General features: G+C 40.4%; 1 protein-coding gene across 2 annotated transcripts in view; it reads left to right on the top strand.

Moving 5' to 3' along the window:
* Positions 1 to 3,968: 3,968 nt before the first annotated feature.
* The window catches only part of FBXO21 (F-box protein 21), a 686,173-nt gene continuing 673,018 nt past the window's right edge, over positions 3,969 to 17,123 (top strand). For both annotated transcript variants that reach the window (XM_044068290.1, XM_044068289.1), the window contains exon 1: positions 3,969 to 4,213. In XM_044068290.1, coding sequence (XP_043924225.1) covers positions 4,005 to 4,213 — 209 coding nt within the window. In that variant the 5' untranslated portion in view covers positions 3,969 to 4,004. The remainder of the gene's footprint in view (positions 4,214 to 17,123) is intronic.

Raw genomic sequence — 17,123 nt, 5'->3', positions numbered from 1 at the left:
ATTATTAAAAAAACATACATGGCAGTGCAGTGAGGTATCCACAGTGGCAAAGCCACATATTGTCTTAGCAAATTAGGAGAAATAGCTGTTCCAAAAGTAGCACAAAAGGACTTACCTAGAAATGGAGGGGAGAACAAGGAGAAAACGGTTAGGATATGCAGTAAAGGCAGTAGGACTATTACAGAAATATGGAGAGATGATTACAGAGCTAAAAGGGAGAGGGTGTAGTGCAGGTAGAAACAGAAGGATGTAAGAGGAGTATGTAGAGACAGTAGACAAACTGTATGGTAAGGAAACATAGCAAAGGGTTAAATAAGATTTGGGTACAGGGCTAGCAAAGGTTTAGAGGTTAGACAGTAGGAAGCAGGCACAGATTAGATCACCTATAATGCAGAAACAGCAAAACAATGTACTCCAACACAGTTGTTCCCCATACACAATAGAACCTGCTTAGCTGCAGTAATATCAGTACAGTTTGCTTAAAAACAGCGGTTATTTCACTTTTGCAAAGATATATACTAACAGAAACCAAGAGCATATGCTTTACCTCCAAGAAACCACTCAGAACCAGTTCCTACTTAATTAGCATTTATGTACAATAATGTAGCTTTGCTTTATATCTTATAAATCACAAAGAACTGAGCTTACATGATCATGTTCAAGCAATCTAATGTTACAGTTCTTACAGTACAACAGTATGAGGATAACGTCACTAATGACATATTTACTACAAATACCTACTGCTGTGAGAAAACAGTCAATCGATAAAGCCTGGCGACCTATTAATTATTAAACACTACTCGTATTGCTAACTGTAGAAGTAGATTGCATAAGTAAAAAGTTCTGTTACAGAAAGAATTTCAAATACCTAACTTGCTATACTTACATTACACAGCATATAGTTTGCTGTAAGTTTTCCACTCACATCACCGGAATCTTGTGTGTACAACCAAGAGGAGCACATGTGTCACTGACTAAGGAATTTTCAACTTGCTGTGATGTAGGGAGCCCTTGCAGTACACTTTGCAACTGTGCAGCACTGTCCTCAGCACTGTCCTCAGCCTGTGTCAGGAGTCGGAGAGTTATGTTGTCACTGTCATCAGTCATCCTGCAGTGGCAAGGCACAGGATGAGTTTGGTTTTGGTACTGATGCTGTGAAGAGATATGCGGGCATGTGGTTAATGTGACATGTGGAATTATTTCTATGTATAGGTAGGATCCCCACACGTACCATGCATTGTCTGTTGATTGTCAGCTGTAGCTGACATTGATGGCATACATCATGATTAAACATGTAAGGATGAAATGCGCACATGTATCATGCCAAATACATTTTAAAACAATGCAGTTAAACAAGCTATATACTAACCTTCCACACTGTCTGACTGGTTGCAGTAGGGGTCTAAGGTACTGGTGTTAACCCTATTACTAATGATTCCAGCAGTATTCTTATCTGGATCCAGGTTATCACCCCCTTATAGAGGGAGGGTATTGCTCTTCTGTCATTAAAGGTTGGAGTGTATAAGGACAGCCACCAGTGCTGTTACAGGCAATTACAGTCTGCCAAACTTTTGTTCTGGTGTATACCACCATGTAATTTGCTCTGTTACTGTACTGTACTAGGGTGTGGTTCTATCCGCCTACAGCATTAATGTCTGCTAATTCTCAATCCCACGCCTTAGCTCGCTGCCTGTTTTGGCCATGAAAGGCGTTTCCCATATGTCCTTAGAACATCACCAAGAATGTGATTCTCTCAGGACTGAGTTGTCTAGCCTGTGTCTTGTTCCCTGCTATTGCATAATGTTGTAACCTGCAATCACATATTGTGACTAAAGTGACACCTGACACTCTTGTGTAATTCTTTCTAGAAATGTGGGCCATGCTTGCCGCTGCCTTACACAAATACGCATAAACAATGATATCCACATTGCACTACTGCTTCTGAGTTGTGCTTCTTATTGTGTGCAGCAGCCTAGTACGCAGTGAGCACAACTAGTTTCTCAAGACTTGGCTGAGAAGGTGAGGCACCTTCAATCCCTACAATGCAAGACTCAGTGACCAGGTCAGCTCTGACCATCGAGTCACCAGAGGCATCCTCCCCCACCCCATCAGAGTCCTCCTCTCAAGATCCATCAAGGAGGGGAGATAATTCAGGCCCTTCAGACTTAGATGGCAACTGCTTGTCACACCTCCTTTTTCTGCATGTGTGCCATCTATATGTCTTGACTTTCCCCAACATCAGCCCATATTGTTCCTATCGGTCTTGCCTGCTGTTTATGTTTGAGTTCCTTTGCTCTTCCCTAATACTCTCCCCATCACTCCTTCCCCAACTTCCCTTTTAAGAAAAACACAGTGCCCATCCTCTCCACCTCCTCCTGCACAATACTCTTAATGTCTTCCTTCTGTGGGTCTTCTCTCTTCCCCTCTCCAACCATATAAAAGCCCATACAGGGTGCTTATATACAAGAATCATTTATGTACACAGGGCTCTTTCTGCACACAGCAACAATAGTTGTCATTTTACACCTGATAATGTGTGGGAACCTGCTATGGGTGTTTTGTGACAAATCTCAGATTTTTTCAAAATCGGTGCCATTTTTTCACCCTTTTCTTATTTAAAATACAGATCCATCATTTCTACTTGTGTATATGTGAACAGTGAGACTATGAATACCACACTTACTGAGTACCAAGGATAACATCATCCATGCTGCCATTCATTCAACATTCAACAATTCACAGCTTCTACTTTATTGCAATTCATGTATATTTCTACTGTTGTAATTTTAGCTTTAACACATTTTTTGTATCCTCCACCTCATACATCTCAACTGTCCAGATATTCACAAGCTATTCAGATTTTTGTTTCACATTTTTGGTCTGTTCCTCCTATTTTTTTTGGGCAAATCATTGAGGACCAAAGTCACAAAATAATGACAGTCATTTGAGTTTCAGGCTTCATATCCTTCAGTAAAGTAATACTAACCAACACCTTTTAGTCTAGCGATTTTCTATGTTTATAAGAACAATATTTAAAATGTACTCATATGGGCCTTCATTCCCCAATTATTTTTGGATTTCCCAATATTTCCTCTGCTAAAAAGATTGAGGGGTATCACTGGCATACCTCCCTCAACTGTACAGATTTTCACAGACTGTCCAGATTTTTGCTTCATATTTTTGGTCTGTTTCTCGTAAAATTGTGGTTTTCTGGCAAACCATTGAGTAATAGAATCAGAAAATTATGGCGGATATTTGAGTTGCGGACTTCATACCCTTCCGAAAATGTATGTCAAGGCAAACTCTGTTATTTTATCAACTTTCTAAGTTTGAAGAGCAATATTTAAAAAATGTCCCTATTTCTTGGCCTTTGTCCCACCATTATTTCTGGCACTGTCCAGCTTTCTCACTCTTAAGTATGCAGCACCTGTCTTTAGCCTGCAGACTGTGGAATTCGAAATACAATTTAAGATTACTTAACCAGAATTTAAGTCTCCGTTGTGCAACTAAAAGAGTAATCGTACTTCGGCTACTATTGGTTTCGAATAGAGTGAACTTATGAAGGCTATTCGTTTCGAAAAAGGGGAAACATTCCGATTGGCATTTTAACCCAAATATATATATTTTTAAATCCAAAACAGTTTCTCCTTCTATACTTGAAACATTGCTACATAAAGAGTTATTCAAAACATAAAAAACACGGTCTCGTACGTTTGCAGATGTAACTGTCACAGTGTGACTGCATGCTCCTTTTTAGTATGCTCGCTGGTTATATTCTTCATTTTGTATCGCGACCCCGAACTGGGAAAAGCCGAAAGTGTAAGTAAAAAAACATGTTTTGACTGAAAGCAGACAACTACAAGTGCAGCAAGCATTGCAATGACAGCAGTGTGGGCGTGGCCATAAGGGAAACCCAGATTGGTTCAAGCAGATCTCACGCGACCCTTCTTTACATGTGGGGCCGGAAGAGGAGGGTCAGCCGTTTGGATAGAGGGTAAACAATAATGGACAGTAAAGGGACTACGGCCACCTTGGAGAGGAGATCAGGCTCCGTTTGCAACAGACATCTGACTGATTTACCTGAGGAGGTGTTGGAGTATATTCTGTGTTTGCCTGTGCTTGAACACACGGACGTGGCCAGTGTGGCTCAGACATGCCGGAGGCTATATTCACTGTGTCAAAACCAGGTGTGGAAGCACAAGTTCATTGACAGGTAGAGTAATTACCCATTTTCCATTCTCACGGTGTCTTCAGCAGTGTAGTAATCCAGATCGGGGGGGGGGGGGGGGGGGGGGTGCACACTTTGGTTGTGAGTTTTGAAGGTTGCCCTTTGCTTTGTCAGGACATTTCAGCAACTTTCGTGAACGTTTGTTGGCTGTCACTATGAAACTTTGGTATCGTACAGTGACCTAGGCTGTAGTTTAATTCCATAATATGACCTGATGGATCTGAGGAAGGGAGAGTAACTGACACGATTTCTCACTGTTTTCTTGTGCCATTCACACCCCATTACTTCAGTCCCCCAAAATCCTAAAATGTGATTTCATCAAAATCCGTGTCATCCTAAACTGTTGAGTTCTTTATTTTCACTTTATGTATATCAGTCCCCTTTGGCTTGCATTACAGGTGTGACCCCTTACCTGCACTGCTGCAAACCTCCATTCACCAGCTCTGCCTTTTCATTCACTCTACCAGGCTGTCGTGTTGGTGGCAACATTTGCATACATGACAATTTTGCACACTTGGTTATGTTGTCTTGTAATGCATCCCAGTATGAATATTGCTTTCCCACATTTCTCAGGTTGCTTGCTGATTTACAGGTATAGAACAGTCAGATGTTTTGCTTTATTTCTTCCATGTTGTGAAAGCAAATCACAGCACAGAATTTCAATTGGAAAATATATATATCTATACATTATATATATATACTTGCTAGATGCATTGCATGATATTATATTTGCAGGAGTAATAAGCTACACTCTATATTCACAGTTCAGTGGGAAACTTTTTTTTAGTGGTGAAATAATCTGCCTGCATGGTTTTGTGATTTGCTGTTTCTCTGGAATTTTGTATAGTACGTATACCACTGAATTGATAATTCAGACATATAGCTGTTTTTTTTTTTTTTTTTTTGCTTTCAGATTTTCCTTGTATTTATAATCTTTGTTTAGATTCACTGGTTTATAATAGGCTAATGAACACCAGTTTCTTTATAAGCCCAGCTGTGCAACCTGACCTCATTTTGTCCCCAAGTACCTAGGTTGGCTATACGGTGGGGTAGGTTAGTAAGGAGGTACCCTAAGGGCTATGTGTGTGGGGGTATTTTAGTTGGGGATTAATTTACTTACTGTCTACCTCTGTCCATCAGAGACATGGGGACCAGACTGGAAGTAAATTTGCAATTTCCCATCCAGTGATTAAGGTTTCATTTGAATAGGGTCAGGGATGAACTCTCCTTTATGTGGATGGGGAGCTTATTCCATAGTGCAGAGGTCCTTTGAGATGCATATTAGCCTGTCCAGCATGTTTTATTTAGGTTGCAGTCAAAGTTCAGGTTCTTGGATCTAGTGTTTCTGGTGCTGTTTGTTTTGAGGATGTGAAAGAGTTCAGTCAGAACTGGATCTGAGGATGCCTTTTATTTATTTATTTTTATTTTATTTTAAATTTGTTAAACGGCTGGGCAAGTAGCCTGTTTTCAGAGGAGACCCGGAGAGATCAGCTCCATAACAATAGTACAAAAAGATTACAAAAATATTTAAAATATTACAAACAATATACAAAAAGTTTGACAGTTGCCAACAATCACAATTTACAAAAAGAGGAATGTAAAAGAGAAACCATCACATTTCCTAAGCCTTACTACAGACATTAATATGAAACTCGTATATAAAACTAAAAACCATTGTGATATTTTCATTTGGAAGAAGTAAGACAAGAAGATAGCAGAATAGGAAACATTTGATCGAAAGCATGAGAAAATAGCCAGGATTATTATGAGAGCATAGCCATTGTTGAGTAACGTATTCCCTTTAGGAGTTTTTTGACGCTATGACGATCTGTGTTTAAGATATTCTGGAGTAATAGGTTCCACTGTTTGGCTACTTTTTAGGAGAAGAGAGAGTCACCAAAGTAATTATGGGACTCTGTAACCTTGAGTATAAGTTTATCGGGTCTATATTAGAACATCGAAGTTTCAAAACTTCAATCGAACCCTATTCAGAGAAAGCTGAAAATATCAAAGCAACAGAAAACCGATTTTTTTTTCCTAGGGAAGCAATTTGGTTGTCCGTTTCTGTTGCTTCGATATTTTCAGCGCTGTGGTGGAAAGTTACGGGTTGGGTTCAGGTAAGTGTGTGATTGAATGCGGGTTAGGGTGTGGGTTATGTATGTGTGCAGTTGTGTGGACGTGAGGGTTAGGGCGGGTTAGGGTGTGGGTCAGGTAAGTGTGCAATTGTGTGGACGTGAGGGTTAGGACACAGGTGAGGTGAGTGTGCAATAGTGACGGACCTTAGGGTTAAGGTAAGTGGATAGTTAGTGGTGTGTATAGTTTAGTGTAGGGTTAGGTGTAAGATTTTAGGTGTGTATGTGTGGATTGCTGTTTGTTTGGTGTGCTTGTGTTGTGTGCATGTGTTTTGGAACAGCAAATTTTTACCTTAGGAAAAAATTGTCTGTTCTGTATGTTCGATGTTTTCAGATTTTCTGAAAAGGGTTCGATATTAGAACATTCTATGTTTTGAAATTTCGATGTTCTAATATAGACCCAGTTTATCGGATGATCTAAGGGTCCGGGGGATGGTATTTAGTTGCATTAGTTTGGAGAATGCAGGGCAGTTTTCAGGTTTGTGGATAATACAGTGGGCAGTGGTGAGCTGATTGAGCAGTAACAGATTGGGAAATTCAAGCCAGTGTAGTTTTTGAACAGCAAGGCAATGATGGGTCCTGTTTGGTATATTAGCAGCAAATTTTGCTATTTTGTTATAGCAGGAATCAAGTAGATTTAAATCAGACTTGCGCAGGTTAGAAAAAAGATGAGAAGAATAGATAGGAGATGGGATATGGCTGTGGCTAGTCTGGCATTTTGGGTAAGATAAGGTTTGGCCCTATAAAGAGCAAAAAGCTTGATGTGAACTTTCTTAATTGTGAGTTTTAAATGTCAAGTTGTTGTCGTTTGTGATGCCAAGTAGTTTTGTTTGGTTAACTGGTTCTATTATAATGTCATTAGTGGATTAGATGGAGAGAGGAGATGGTTTTGCTCTGGATTCCTGTTAGAGAAGAACATTAATTTTGTTTTGTTTGGGTTTAGGATTAGTTGAAGTTCATTTAAGTAATTTTCAATATATAGAAATGACTTTTGCAGTTTATCTTGGAGTTCTTGGGGTGTGGGAGCAGAGCAAGTAAGAGTAGCATTGTCATCATATTGAGTGATAGAAGCAGATTTAGTGGCAGTGTTTAGACTGTTTGTGAATGTAATAAAAAGGAGAGGGGCAAGGATGGAACCATGAGGAACCCCCAACAGAGACTGGGAGAAGTGTGGAGAGTTTATTATCCCATTTAATTGCCTATTGTTGATTAGTAAGGTAGTTAAAGAACCAGTTGAGGTTGAAGGGAGGCTAAAGTGTTGAGTAGTAGTTGGTGGGATACCATATCAAAACCTTTGGACATATCACGGAATATAGTAGAGACTAGTTGTCCATTGTTTTTGAGGAGGTTGATGTAGTTAGTGAAACTTATGAGGGGCTTTGGAGGTACTGTGTTTTGGATGGAAGCCGTACTATGAACTAGATAAGTGTGGATTGCTGGGGAGGGCAGGTTAGGGTGCAGGTCAGGTAAGTGTGCGAGATAAGTGGTTATTTGTAATGAGGTGTTCTAGGAGCTGCTTATGGGTACATTTCTCTAAGATTTTGGCTAGGGGTGAGAGAATGGCAATGGCTGTTGTTGACTAGCTAGAAAATAAGATTTTTTGTCAGATAAAATTTGCTTCTAGTTAGGTTTCTTAGTTGTTTGTAAGAGGTAAGGTTTTCTGAGGTTTTGGAGGTTTGATAACCAGACCAGGCTCTATCCCTTTTGTTTAATAAGAGATTTAACATCTTTGGTTATCCAAGGCAGGTTTTTGGCTTTGGAGCTAATTTTTCTTGTTGGAGTGAGGTTAAGGTTGTTGAGGAAGGTAGAATTAAAATATTGTACAACTTGGTCTAGGTGGAGTGATTTTAGAGGTGACCAGTTGCACTTCTGAAGTTGGGAATTTAAGATGGTAACAAACATTTCTTTTGTTTTGTTTGAAAATGACATTACGGGGCAGTGAATGTGTTTCCTTAGAAAAAAGGTAGGGGAGTGATCAGTGAGAGAATCGGAGAGGCACTCAGCCTGGTGGGAAAAGTTGGGCATACTTGTTAGTATCCAGTCTAAAATAGATTCTTTCTTAGTGTGTTAAACGATTCTAGTGGGAAGTTTATAGTTTGGGTGAAATTTAATAAACTGATAAAAATTGAGGGATTGTCAGATGAGCAGGATAGCCAGTCTAAGTTGAAGCCATCTAGCACTATAGTTTATTGGTTGAAAGTAGAGGATGCCCAAGATAGAATACTTTCAATGGTAGGTAGATTATTTGCCTGGTGGTAGGTACGAGGCAATAATTATGATGGTTTTATGTGGATTTATTTAGATCAGGAAGTTAGAATTTCTGCTTCTGATCTGGGAGAGTACAGATTAATTTTTCAATTTTGAGGAAATTTTTATACATGATGGCAATGCTTCCATCACGCTTGTTCAGCATCTCTTGTCTAATAACATTATAACCATTAGTGAGTATTTCTTCATCTCTACTGTGGGGTTTTAGCCATGTTTTCAGTAATAATTACTATATCAGGAGTGTAGGTAGTTAGGGCTACATGAAATTCACTATTTTTTTTGTGATACTCATAACTAATTTTAACCTCGGAAGTAAGTCTGATTTGGAATTTGTTAGGGGAAGAAGGTGGAGAGTAGTATTAGCAGGTGGAGTGGGTGTAGCTGTGCGGGTCCTGGGTTGGGATGCATGTCAGCTTGGAGTTTGATTTCTGTTAGTGAATGTAGGAGGAGAGAGAGTTTGAACTTGAATATTAGTCGATGAAAGAAATCTGGATAGGAAGGAGGGTTGGGGGTATGGACATATTTATAGTGGAAAAGCTATATATTAGAGTTAGTGTAGAGATTAGAACAGATGTGAAAATGGATATTTGGTTTTGTATGGTATGTAATAGTGGGGAATGTAGGAGAGGGGTAGTGTGTTATGTTTGATGTGATGAAGGTAGTGGAGTGGGAGGCTAGGTAGAGGGTAATGAGTAGGAGAGAGTTGCTCGAAAGAGTGGTGATAAATGACATGGTGAAATAGTAGGGAAATAGGAGAAAAATATGGGTGGGGTGGTGTCTGCAGTTTAGTAGGGAGAGAAATGTACTGATAAAGTGATGTGGAGACAGTGTTATGAGACAGTAGGGAAGACAATGTTATATGAGGGATGAAATAATGGTTAGCGAGATGGGAGAGGAGAAAGTGAAAAAAAAAATGATTGTGTGTGTGTTGGAATGAGGTAGCTGCAGGTTATAGGATAATGAATTAGAAAGGTGTGGTTTAGGTTAATAAGTGTAAGGAAAAGTGGGTAGGGTGGAAATGGGGGTAGGGGAGCAGAGTGAGCCCAAGCAAAGCGAGGGTGAATGGAGTGGGTTGAGCCAAGCTGAGAGGCAAGCACAGTCCAGAAACAATCAGTAAAATGTCTAACAGAAAAAGGCTATGTACTGTTAATAGTAAGAAAAAAAGAGGTTATATTGTGTAGTACTAGCAGGTAAAAAATTTCTTAAAGCAGGCTGATTAATCCAGCATTTAATAGACATACATTTGTTGAAAATGAACAGATTCTTTTAAGAATGGGGGCGTTCCTTGCTGCCAAGCTGCTTCACAGTGTACCAACTTGCTAGAAAGTAGATGATGCCTTAAATAAGTATATTTTAAAACTTAAAAAACTAAGCCAACATACTTTGCAGAGAAAAAAAGATGCTGCAAGGTGAGAGAGAACAGAGATGAATGATGAGAGATTTTCGTTACAACCGTTTATTCAGAATGCAGGACTTTTAACAGTACACTGGCAGCATGGAGAGGAAAAACAGAAAGCTTGGCTGTTAGCTAAGGAGAGAAAAACATAAAAATTGCTACCAGTTATGGTGTTTAGCACACAAAAAATAGATGGAGGTATTTAAGGCAGAGCAGAAAGAGAAACTTCAAACAATATAAACACAAACGAGATCACCTCTCAGTAAAGTGTATGAGATGGAGTGTAGATATCGGGCCTAAGGAGATTTGTGTAGGGCAAGGTATTAATACCCCAGATTATGCTGATGAGGAACCTTTGAGGGTGTTCAAACTGTTGAAAGTGCCTGGATAGGTACTTAATAAAGGAGCATTGTAGACAATGATGGGTCTGATAAGGGTTGAGTCGAGTGGTAGTATAACTTTCTTGGACTTGAATGTTATATGATATATATATATATATATATATATATATATATATATATATATATATATATATATATATAGTCTGATTTGGAGGGTGGCCTAATCGTTGCTAGGCTTAAAATGGCTCACAAGGGCAATTAGCCTAATACTAATCTATGAACCTATACTGGCAAGGAAACCAGTTATACTCTTGCTCATGAGTTGGATGATAAAGATTGCTTTTCTTTCTGGCTTGGCTACATGTTGGTCGATGCTCAGATTATTGTTTATGTATGTCCCTAGATCCATAACTACTGGGTCAACTCTTAAGGGTGTTTTATCGATGGAGTAATTAGCTTGGGTGGATGATTGGCCAAAGGGTACTATAATGCATTTCTTTGCATTGAGTTTTAGTCTGTGGCTTTGGCACCAGTCTGTTTTTATTAAACCATCTTGTAGGATGTTGGTGTCGGGGAATCTATAATAAATACCATTTTACAGTCATCTGTGAAATTGGTGAGTCAGAGGTCTTTGACATTAGTCCTGTCTTCCGAGAAGTAGATGCTAAACAGGAGCGGGTCCAAAATGGGAGTCCTGGGGTACTCCTCTGGTGACCTTATTACGTAACTGAATTAAAGTGATGTAGTAATTCCTTATTACTGGCTATATGTTATTTAGCATATTATAGGTTCATAGGTTTATACTAGGCTATCTGCCCTAAGGCATTTATAAGCCTAGCCCAAAGTTTTGTGGCTTAAGCCACCCCTTATATGAAAAAATACTGTGCCCATTAGTTTGATGTGCCTCTGTCCAGCAGTGACACAGAGATGATTCCCGGGGTAAACCTACGATCTCCCATCCACAGGTCAAGATTTGTCTTGAACAGTGCCAGCGAGGTGCTTTGCCTCACATGGACCGGGATTTTATTCCACAGCATAGGGAGTCTCTGAGTGATAAATCTATCCCTCCAGCATGTCCTATTTATATCCGTGCTAAGGTTTAAGTCGCTTGCTCTAGTGGTTTTGATGGATTTGGATTTTTTGAGGTGGAGCATGTCCATTAATTCCAGGTTGGACATGGCCTTGTATGTCAGGCACATGTCACCTCTGAGCAGACGGTATGCGACTGAATAGAGCTGGAGTTTCTTCAATCTGGCAGCATATGACAGATTTTGGACTCCCTTTATCCTTTTGGTGAGGAACTTTTGGGGTCTCTCCAACTGCTGCAGATGTCGGGTGAGATACATCCCGAATGAGGCATTGTACTCGATCATTGGTTTGATAAGTGAAGAGTACAAGGGAACAATGACCTCACTAGATCTGGATGTGAATCCCTTCATGATCAGGTGGGCAATGTAGAAGGCCTTTCTAACCACTTTAGCAACGTGAGTGTCAAAAGAAAGGCCACTGTCAACCTGGGTCCCCAGGTCCCTGATAACCTCTTCTGTGCTTAGTGGATTGCCACCTATATGGTAGCTTGGGGTTACCTTGTTTTCCCGAAGGGTATGACTATACATTTTTTGGTGTTTAACTTCAGGCCATGGCTCTGGCACCAGCTATCTGTTTCCGTGAGTCCCTTCTGAAGGATATCCGTGTCCGATGCACTTTCCACAATGGCGCCCAGTTTGCAGTCGTCTGCAAACTTTGTCAGCCAAAGTCCTCCCATGTTGGCCTGTACTTCTGAGAAGTAGATGCCGAACAATAGGGGGCCAAGGACCGAGCCCTGTGGGACACCACTTGTGAGCGGCTTGGAGTCTGACATAGCGCCAGCAACTCTAACCCTGTGGGTTCTGTCCTTAAGCCAGTTTGCAACCCATCTTGTGACATATGGGTTTACATTTAAGCTGGTAAGTTTTCTACAATACCCGAGTGGGGTATTGTGTCGAAAGCCTTGCAAGGTCAAGGTAGGCTGTATGGACTGCCTTTCCCTCATCAATGGCCTTGGTGACTGTTTCGAAGAAGTTGACCAAGTTCAAAAGGCATGATCTGCCCTTGACGAAGCCAAACTGGGTCGGGTCCAATGTCTGCAAGTCCCCTATATCTTTGTTTATGAGCTCCATTATGATCCTCTCCATAGCTTTGCAGACTAGACTTGTTAAGCTTATGGGGCAGTAATTACCAGGGTCCATAGAGGCACCGCCTTTGTGGAGTGGGACCACAGTTGCCGTACGCCACTCCTTGGGCACGTATCCTGTGGTAAGGCTGAGATTAAACAGCTGCCTTATGTGCGGGTTTAATTCCTCATTTAGCTCATGTAGCACACAGCCGGGGACACCATCCGGTCCCATTGATGCTGTTTTTAGCTTTAGAGAGAGCAGCTTTCACCTGCGCATTTGAGATGTCTGGGAGGCTACACTCCGCTGGGATAGTTATCTCTCCTTTAGGGGCGAGGGTGAAGTTTGCACTGAACCTGTCTGCCAGTATGTTGGCAATGTCTGTGGGTTCAGTGATTTTTGTATCATTTTGGACTAATTCTGAGCATATCTGGGAGTTTCCACCCAGGTTCCTAACATAGCTGAAAAAGGCCTTATGATTGTCCTTTGAATCCATGGCAATTTTTCTCTCCAAATTGGACTTAGTTGATTTTATGAGTGCTCGTATTTTTTTACTAATAATGATCAGGGGTGACTTCCCTTTTATGGATTTTGTTCTATCATGTAATAGCTTTCTCCTCTTATTGTAAAGTTTGTTAATGGCTGGGGTCCACCAGACTGGACATTTGCCCTTTGTGGAAAGAGTCTTGGTTTTATTTGGGATTGCCTGATCCATGCAGTCCTGGAGGTGTTCATAGAAGGCATTTGTAAGGGCTTCCGCAGCTTGGGTTGTGGTTTCCACTGGCTCAGGGGCCTTGAAGGATACCACACCAGTCTTGAGTAGTGTGAAGTTTGCTTTAGAGAAATTCTTCACTGTGGTCTTTTTTGTTTGGGGTGGGGGCGGGATGTTACTGTGAAAAGAATGGGAAATTGCTTTTCCTTTCAGCCATATGTTATGATTTCGGAGGGTCTCTGTTTTGCTTTAAATATCTTTATATTGGTAGGTGTGATGTATTGTAGATGGTCGCCATAGTAGTTTGCAATGGGGATAATCGCCATGTGGGAAATATGCTTATTTGTACAGCTTAATTTCAATATTCTTGATTGTTGATTGTGTTAATTAAAAAAAAGTGCAAAATAAGTGTCCGATAATAAATTAGTTTCATTTTATTTATTCATAAATGCAATTTTTGTCATACATTTAGATTATTCCAAGCTCCCTGAAATGATTAAATTGATAAAAGCAACATGTATAGATGTGATTAGTATATTAACATATGTATTCCCAAGATTGGCCTGTACCTATTAACAGAAAATTCCAGAGAATAAAAATTAAAACAAACATTAGGTATTAAAGTGATTATTGCAAGTGTCTGTGGGGCTTGGTACTGTAAAAATGGAATAGTTAGTAAAGTGGGTATAAAACGTTGGTGATTTTTCAGATTAAGACACACTTTTGTTTTACGCAGATGTGGGCATGGGTGGCTATCAGAGTTTCATACTTTTTATTATTCAGAAAATGCACATTGATACAAAACTTGTTTTATTAACTTTAAGTGAATCATTGTAATGGTTTTGGGTCTTTGCCCCCCATATCCGCATAATTTTTTGTGTTGCCCTGAAATCCTGAGCAAAGAGGTTGAGAGGTATGCTGGCAGCAATCATGCTTTGGCTGCTCGGTAGTACAACTTTTTCTGTCAAATCTTAATATATATGGCATTATTGACTGATTATAACTTGTGGTGGTTTACCAGAAAATCAGACCTTTTACGAGGGGCAGGGCAATAAGTTTTGTTTGTCTTTTCGGCTTTTCCCGGTTAGGGGTTGCCACAGCGGAACTCCAGTCCGCTAATGATTGACAGTAAATTTTTATGGTGCCGAGTTGCCAGCCCGATGCCCAACCTTCAGCGAAGGCGCGCTCATTCACATATGTCTTTCGGATGCCACTCAACCGTGGGGAGGACATGCAGACTCCCCACAAAAGGCACTCCAGCCGAGAATCGAACAGGAGAACCTCTTGCTGGGAGACAACAACCCTACCGCTGTACCATAAGTATGAGATAAAATTAGGGACTGTTGATAGCAAGCAATACCATTACAACAGAAGGCAAACCATAGCACTCAATCATCCATCGCCAAATATGGCACACTACCTGTAACGTGAAATAAATGGGCAACATGTGGAAGACTTGCTAACAGCTTGCTAACATCGACAAGGAAGCTCCCAGCATGCTTAAAATATGCAACTTAAATAAGTCAGTTTTAATTAATTAATATGATTCAGTATTATTTACCACAGATATTGCATAAAAAGTCGGGCCTTCGCGATGCTTTGTTTTAATTAAACAGTCAGATTCCCCCGGTCCGCACCAGTTCTAAGTCAGCTGCTAGCTGCCGGACGATGCGGGACGCCGGTCAAGACTCAAAATAAGGAACATTCTTTCTAATGAGGTACACTTGAGACTTGTGTCACAAACTAATAAATTGGTACCTTTACAAATGGTAAAATAAGTAGTAGTAACGGTGGTGCAGCGGTAACGTTGTTGCCTCACAGTAAGAGGTTCTCCCGTTCAATTCTCGGCTGGAGTGCGGGGAGTGCCTTCTGTGTGGAGTCTGCATGTCCTCCCCGCGGTTGGGTGGGCGTTCGAAAGACATGTGTAAATGGGTGTGCCTTCGTTGAAGATTGAACGTCGAGCTGGCTCCTAAGCGTTCGTCAAAATCTACTGGCAATAATTAGCGGACCGGAGTTCCGCTGTGGTGACCCCTAACCGGGAAAAGCTGAAAGACAACAACAATTGTCAGAGAGCTATTTTTGTCAGTGCGCTCTTTAAGTCGGCAAGATTACATTTTTGCATTTCCTGTGGAGATATCACACCCAGGGCAGGGCTTGCTACTCTGCATCTCTCTGTGTCTTAATTAGAGCAGTCACCTAAAGCATCTAAGAGCACTCATATTTTTCTGGCATTCATAACGGTGGCCTTCCACCAAGAGAGTTAATATTGTGGCAGATATTTTGCATAACAATTATTCACATTTTTATTTGCCAGCCTTCTAAACAGTGATGAGTTTGTACATAACTGCTTGTTTAGCAATCTGTTTTTAGACATTTGAATAATAATATTTTAGGAGAGCAAAACTTAAAGTATGACTTACTATGCCAAAACATGCTGTAGATTTCTTTAGTTAATTTTGGACGGTTACAGCAAAGTAGCATTGCGGTCAGAGGTGATGTAGGTATGTGGTTGATGCCATTAACTGCTTCAGGTAATGTACAATTCATAACATTACAAAAACATTCTTTAATGTGAGAAGAGTAATCGGGTTTGATGTAGCCTTTCTTCTCTAAATTATTTTGGGACATAATTTTTCTAAACTATATGAGCACAAGTAGAATTTACAAACTGTAACTTAAAAGGCACAGACTCAAATATTCGCATAAAAGCTTTATTGTTTACCTTTCTAGGTTAGAAGTATGTTCTAGCATTACATTGGATTATTTATTCATGTAAAAGTCAGCTGCCTTTCAGGTATGTTCAAAAAAGTCATTATATTCTTTGCCAATTATTACTTATTAGAAGTAAAATGTAGGAGAGTTTATTTTTGTGCCTTCTATTGCTTCTTTAGTGAGATCACAAGACTATTAAGTACACTATGTCTGATGTTTTGATGGTCTGTGTTCAGGGCAAACTCCCAACATGCAGCTTCCTATAACTAATTCACTAGCGTGTAGAGCCATTTACTCTTGACTCTCTATTCGTTTACAGTTTTATAATTGTATCATATATTATTGTAAACATTTCTTCTTATTTTTTCTTCTGTTTCTTTTGGCTGCTCCCATTAGGTGTTGCCACAGTGGATCATCTATTTCCATTTCTTCCTCTCCTCTGCATCTAGCTGTGTCATACCAACCACCTGCATGTCCTCTCTGATCATATCCATAAAACTTATCTTAGGCCTTCCTTTTTTCCTCTTACCTGACAGCTTCATCCTTCTCCCAATATACCCAGCATCCCTCCTCAGCACGTCCAAACCAACACAATCTTCCCTCTCTCGCTTTGTCTCCAAACCATCTCCGACCTGAGTTGACCCTCTAATATACTCATTTCTAATCTTGTCTGTCCTCATCACACCCAATGCAAATCTTAACATCTTTAACTCTGCCACCTCCAGCTCGAACTCCTATCTTTTCATGAGTGCCACTGTCTCTAAACCATATAACATAGCTGGTCTCACTACCAATTTGTAGACCTTCCCTTTCACTCTTACTGGCACCCATCTGTCACAAATCACTCCTCTCACTCTTCTCCACCCATCTGTCACAAATCACTCCTGTCACTCTTCTCCACTCATTCCACCCTGTCTGTACTCTCTTCTTCAACTCACTTCCACACTCACCATTACTCTGAACTGTTGATCCCAAGTATTTAACTCATCCACCTTTGCCAGCTTTACTGCGTGCATCCTCACCATTCCTCTGTCCTTCCTTTTCTCATTCACACACATGTCATCTGCAAACATCATAGTCCATGGGGACTCCTGTCTTACCTAATCTATCAACCTGTCCATCACCATTGCAAATAAGAAAGGGCTCAGAGCTGATCTTTGATGTAATCCCAACTCCACCTT

This window comes from Protopterus annectens, chromosome 4.part0 (genome assembly GCF_019279795.1).
Source record: "Protopterus annectens isolate FY-2018-M chromosome 4.part0, PAN1.0, whole genome shotgun sequence".
NCBI classification, from domain to species: domain Eukaryota; kingdom Metazoa; phylum Chordata; order Ceratodontiformes; family Protopteridae; genus Protopterus; species Protopterus annectens.
The sequence above is the reverse complement of the archived record's forward strand: the minus strand, read 5'-3'. Positions and strand labels throughout refer to the sequence as shown.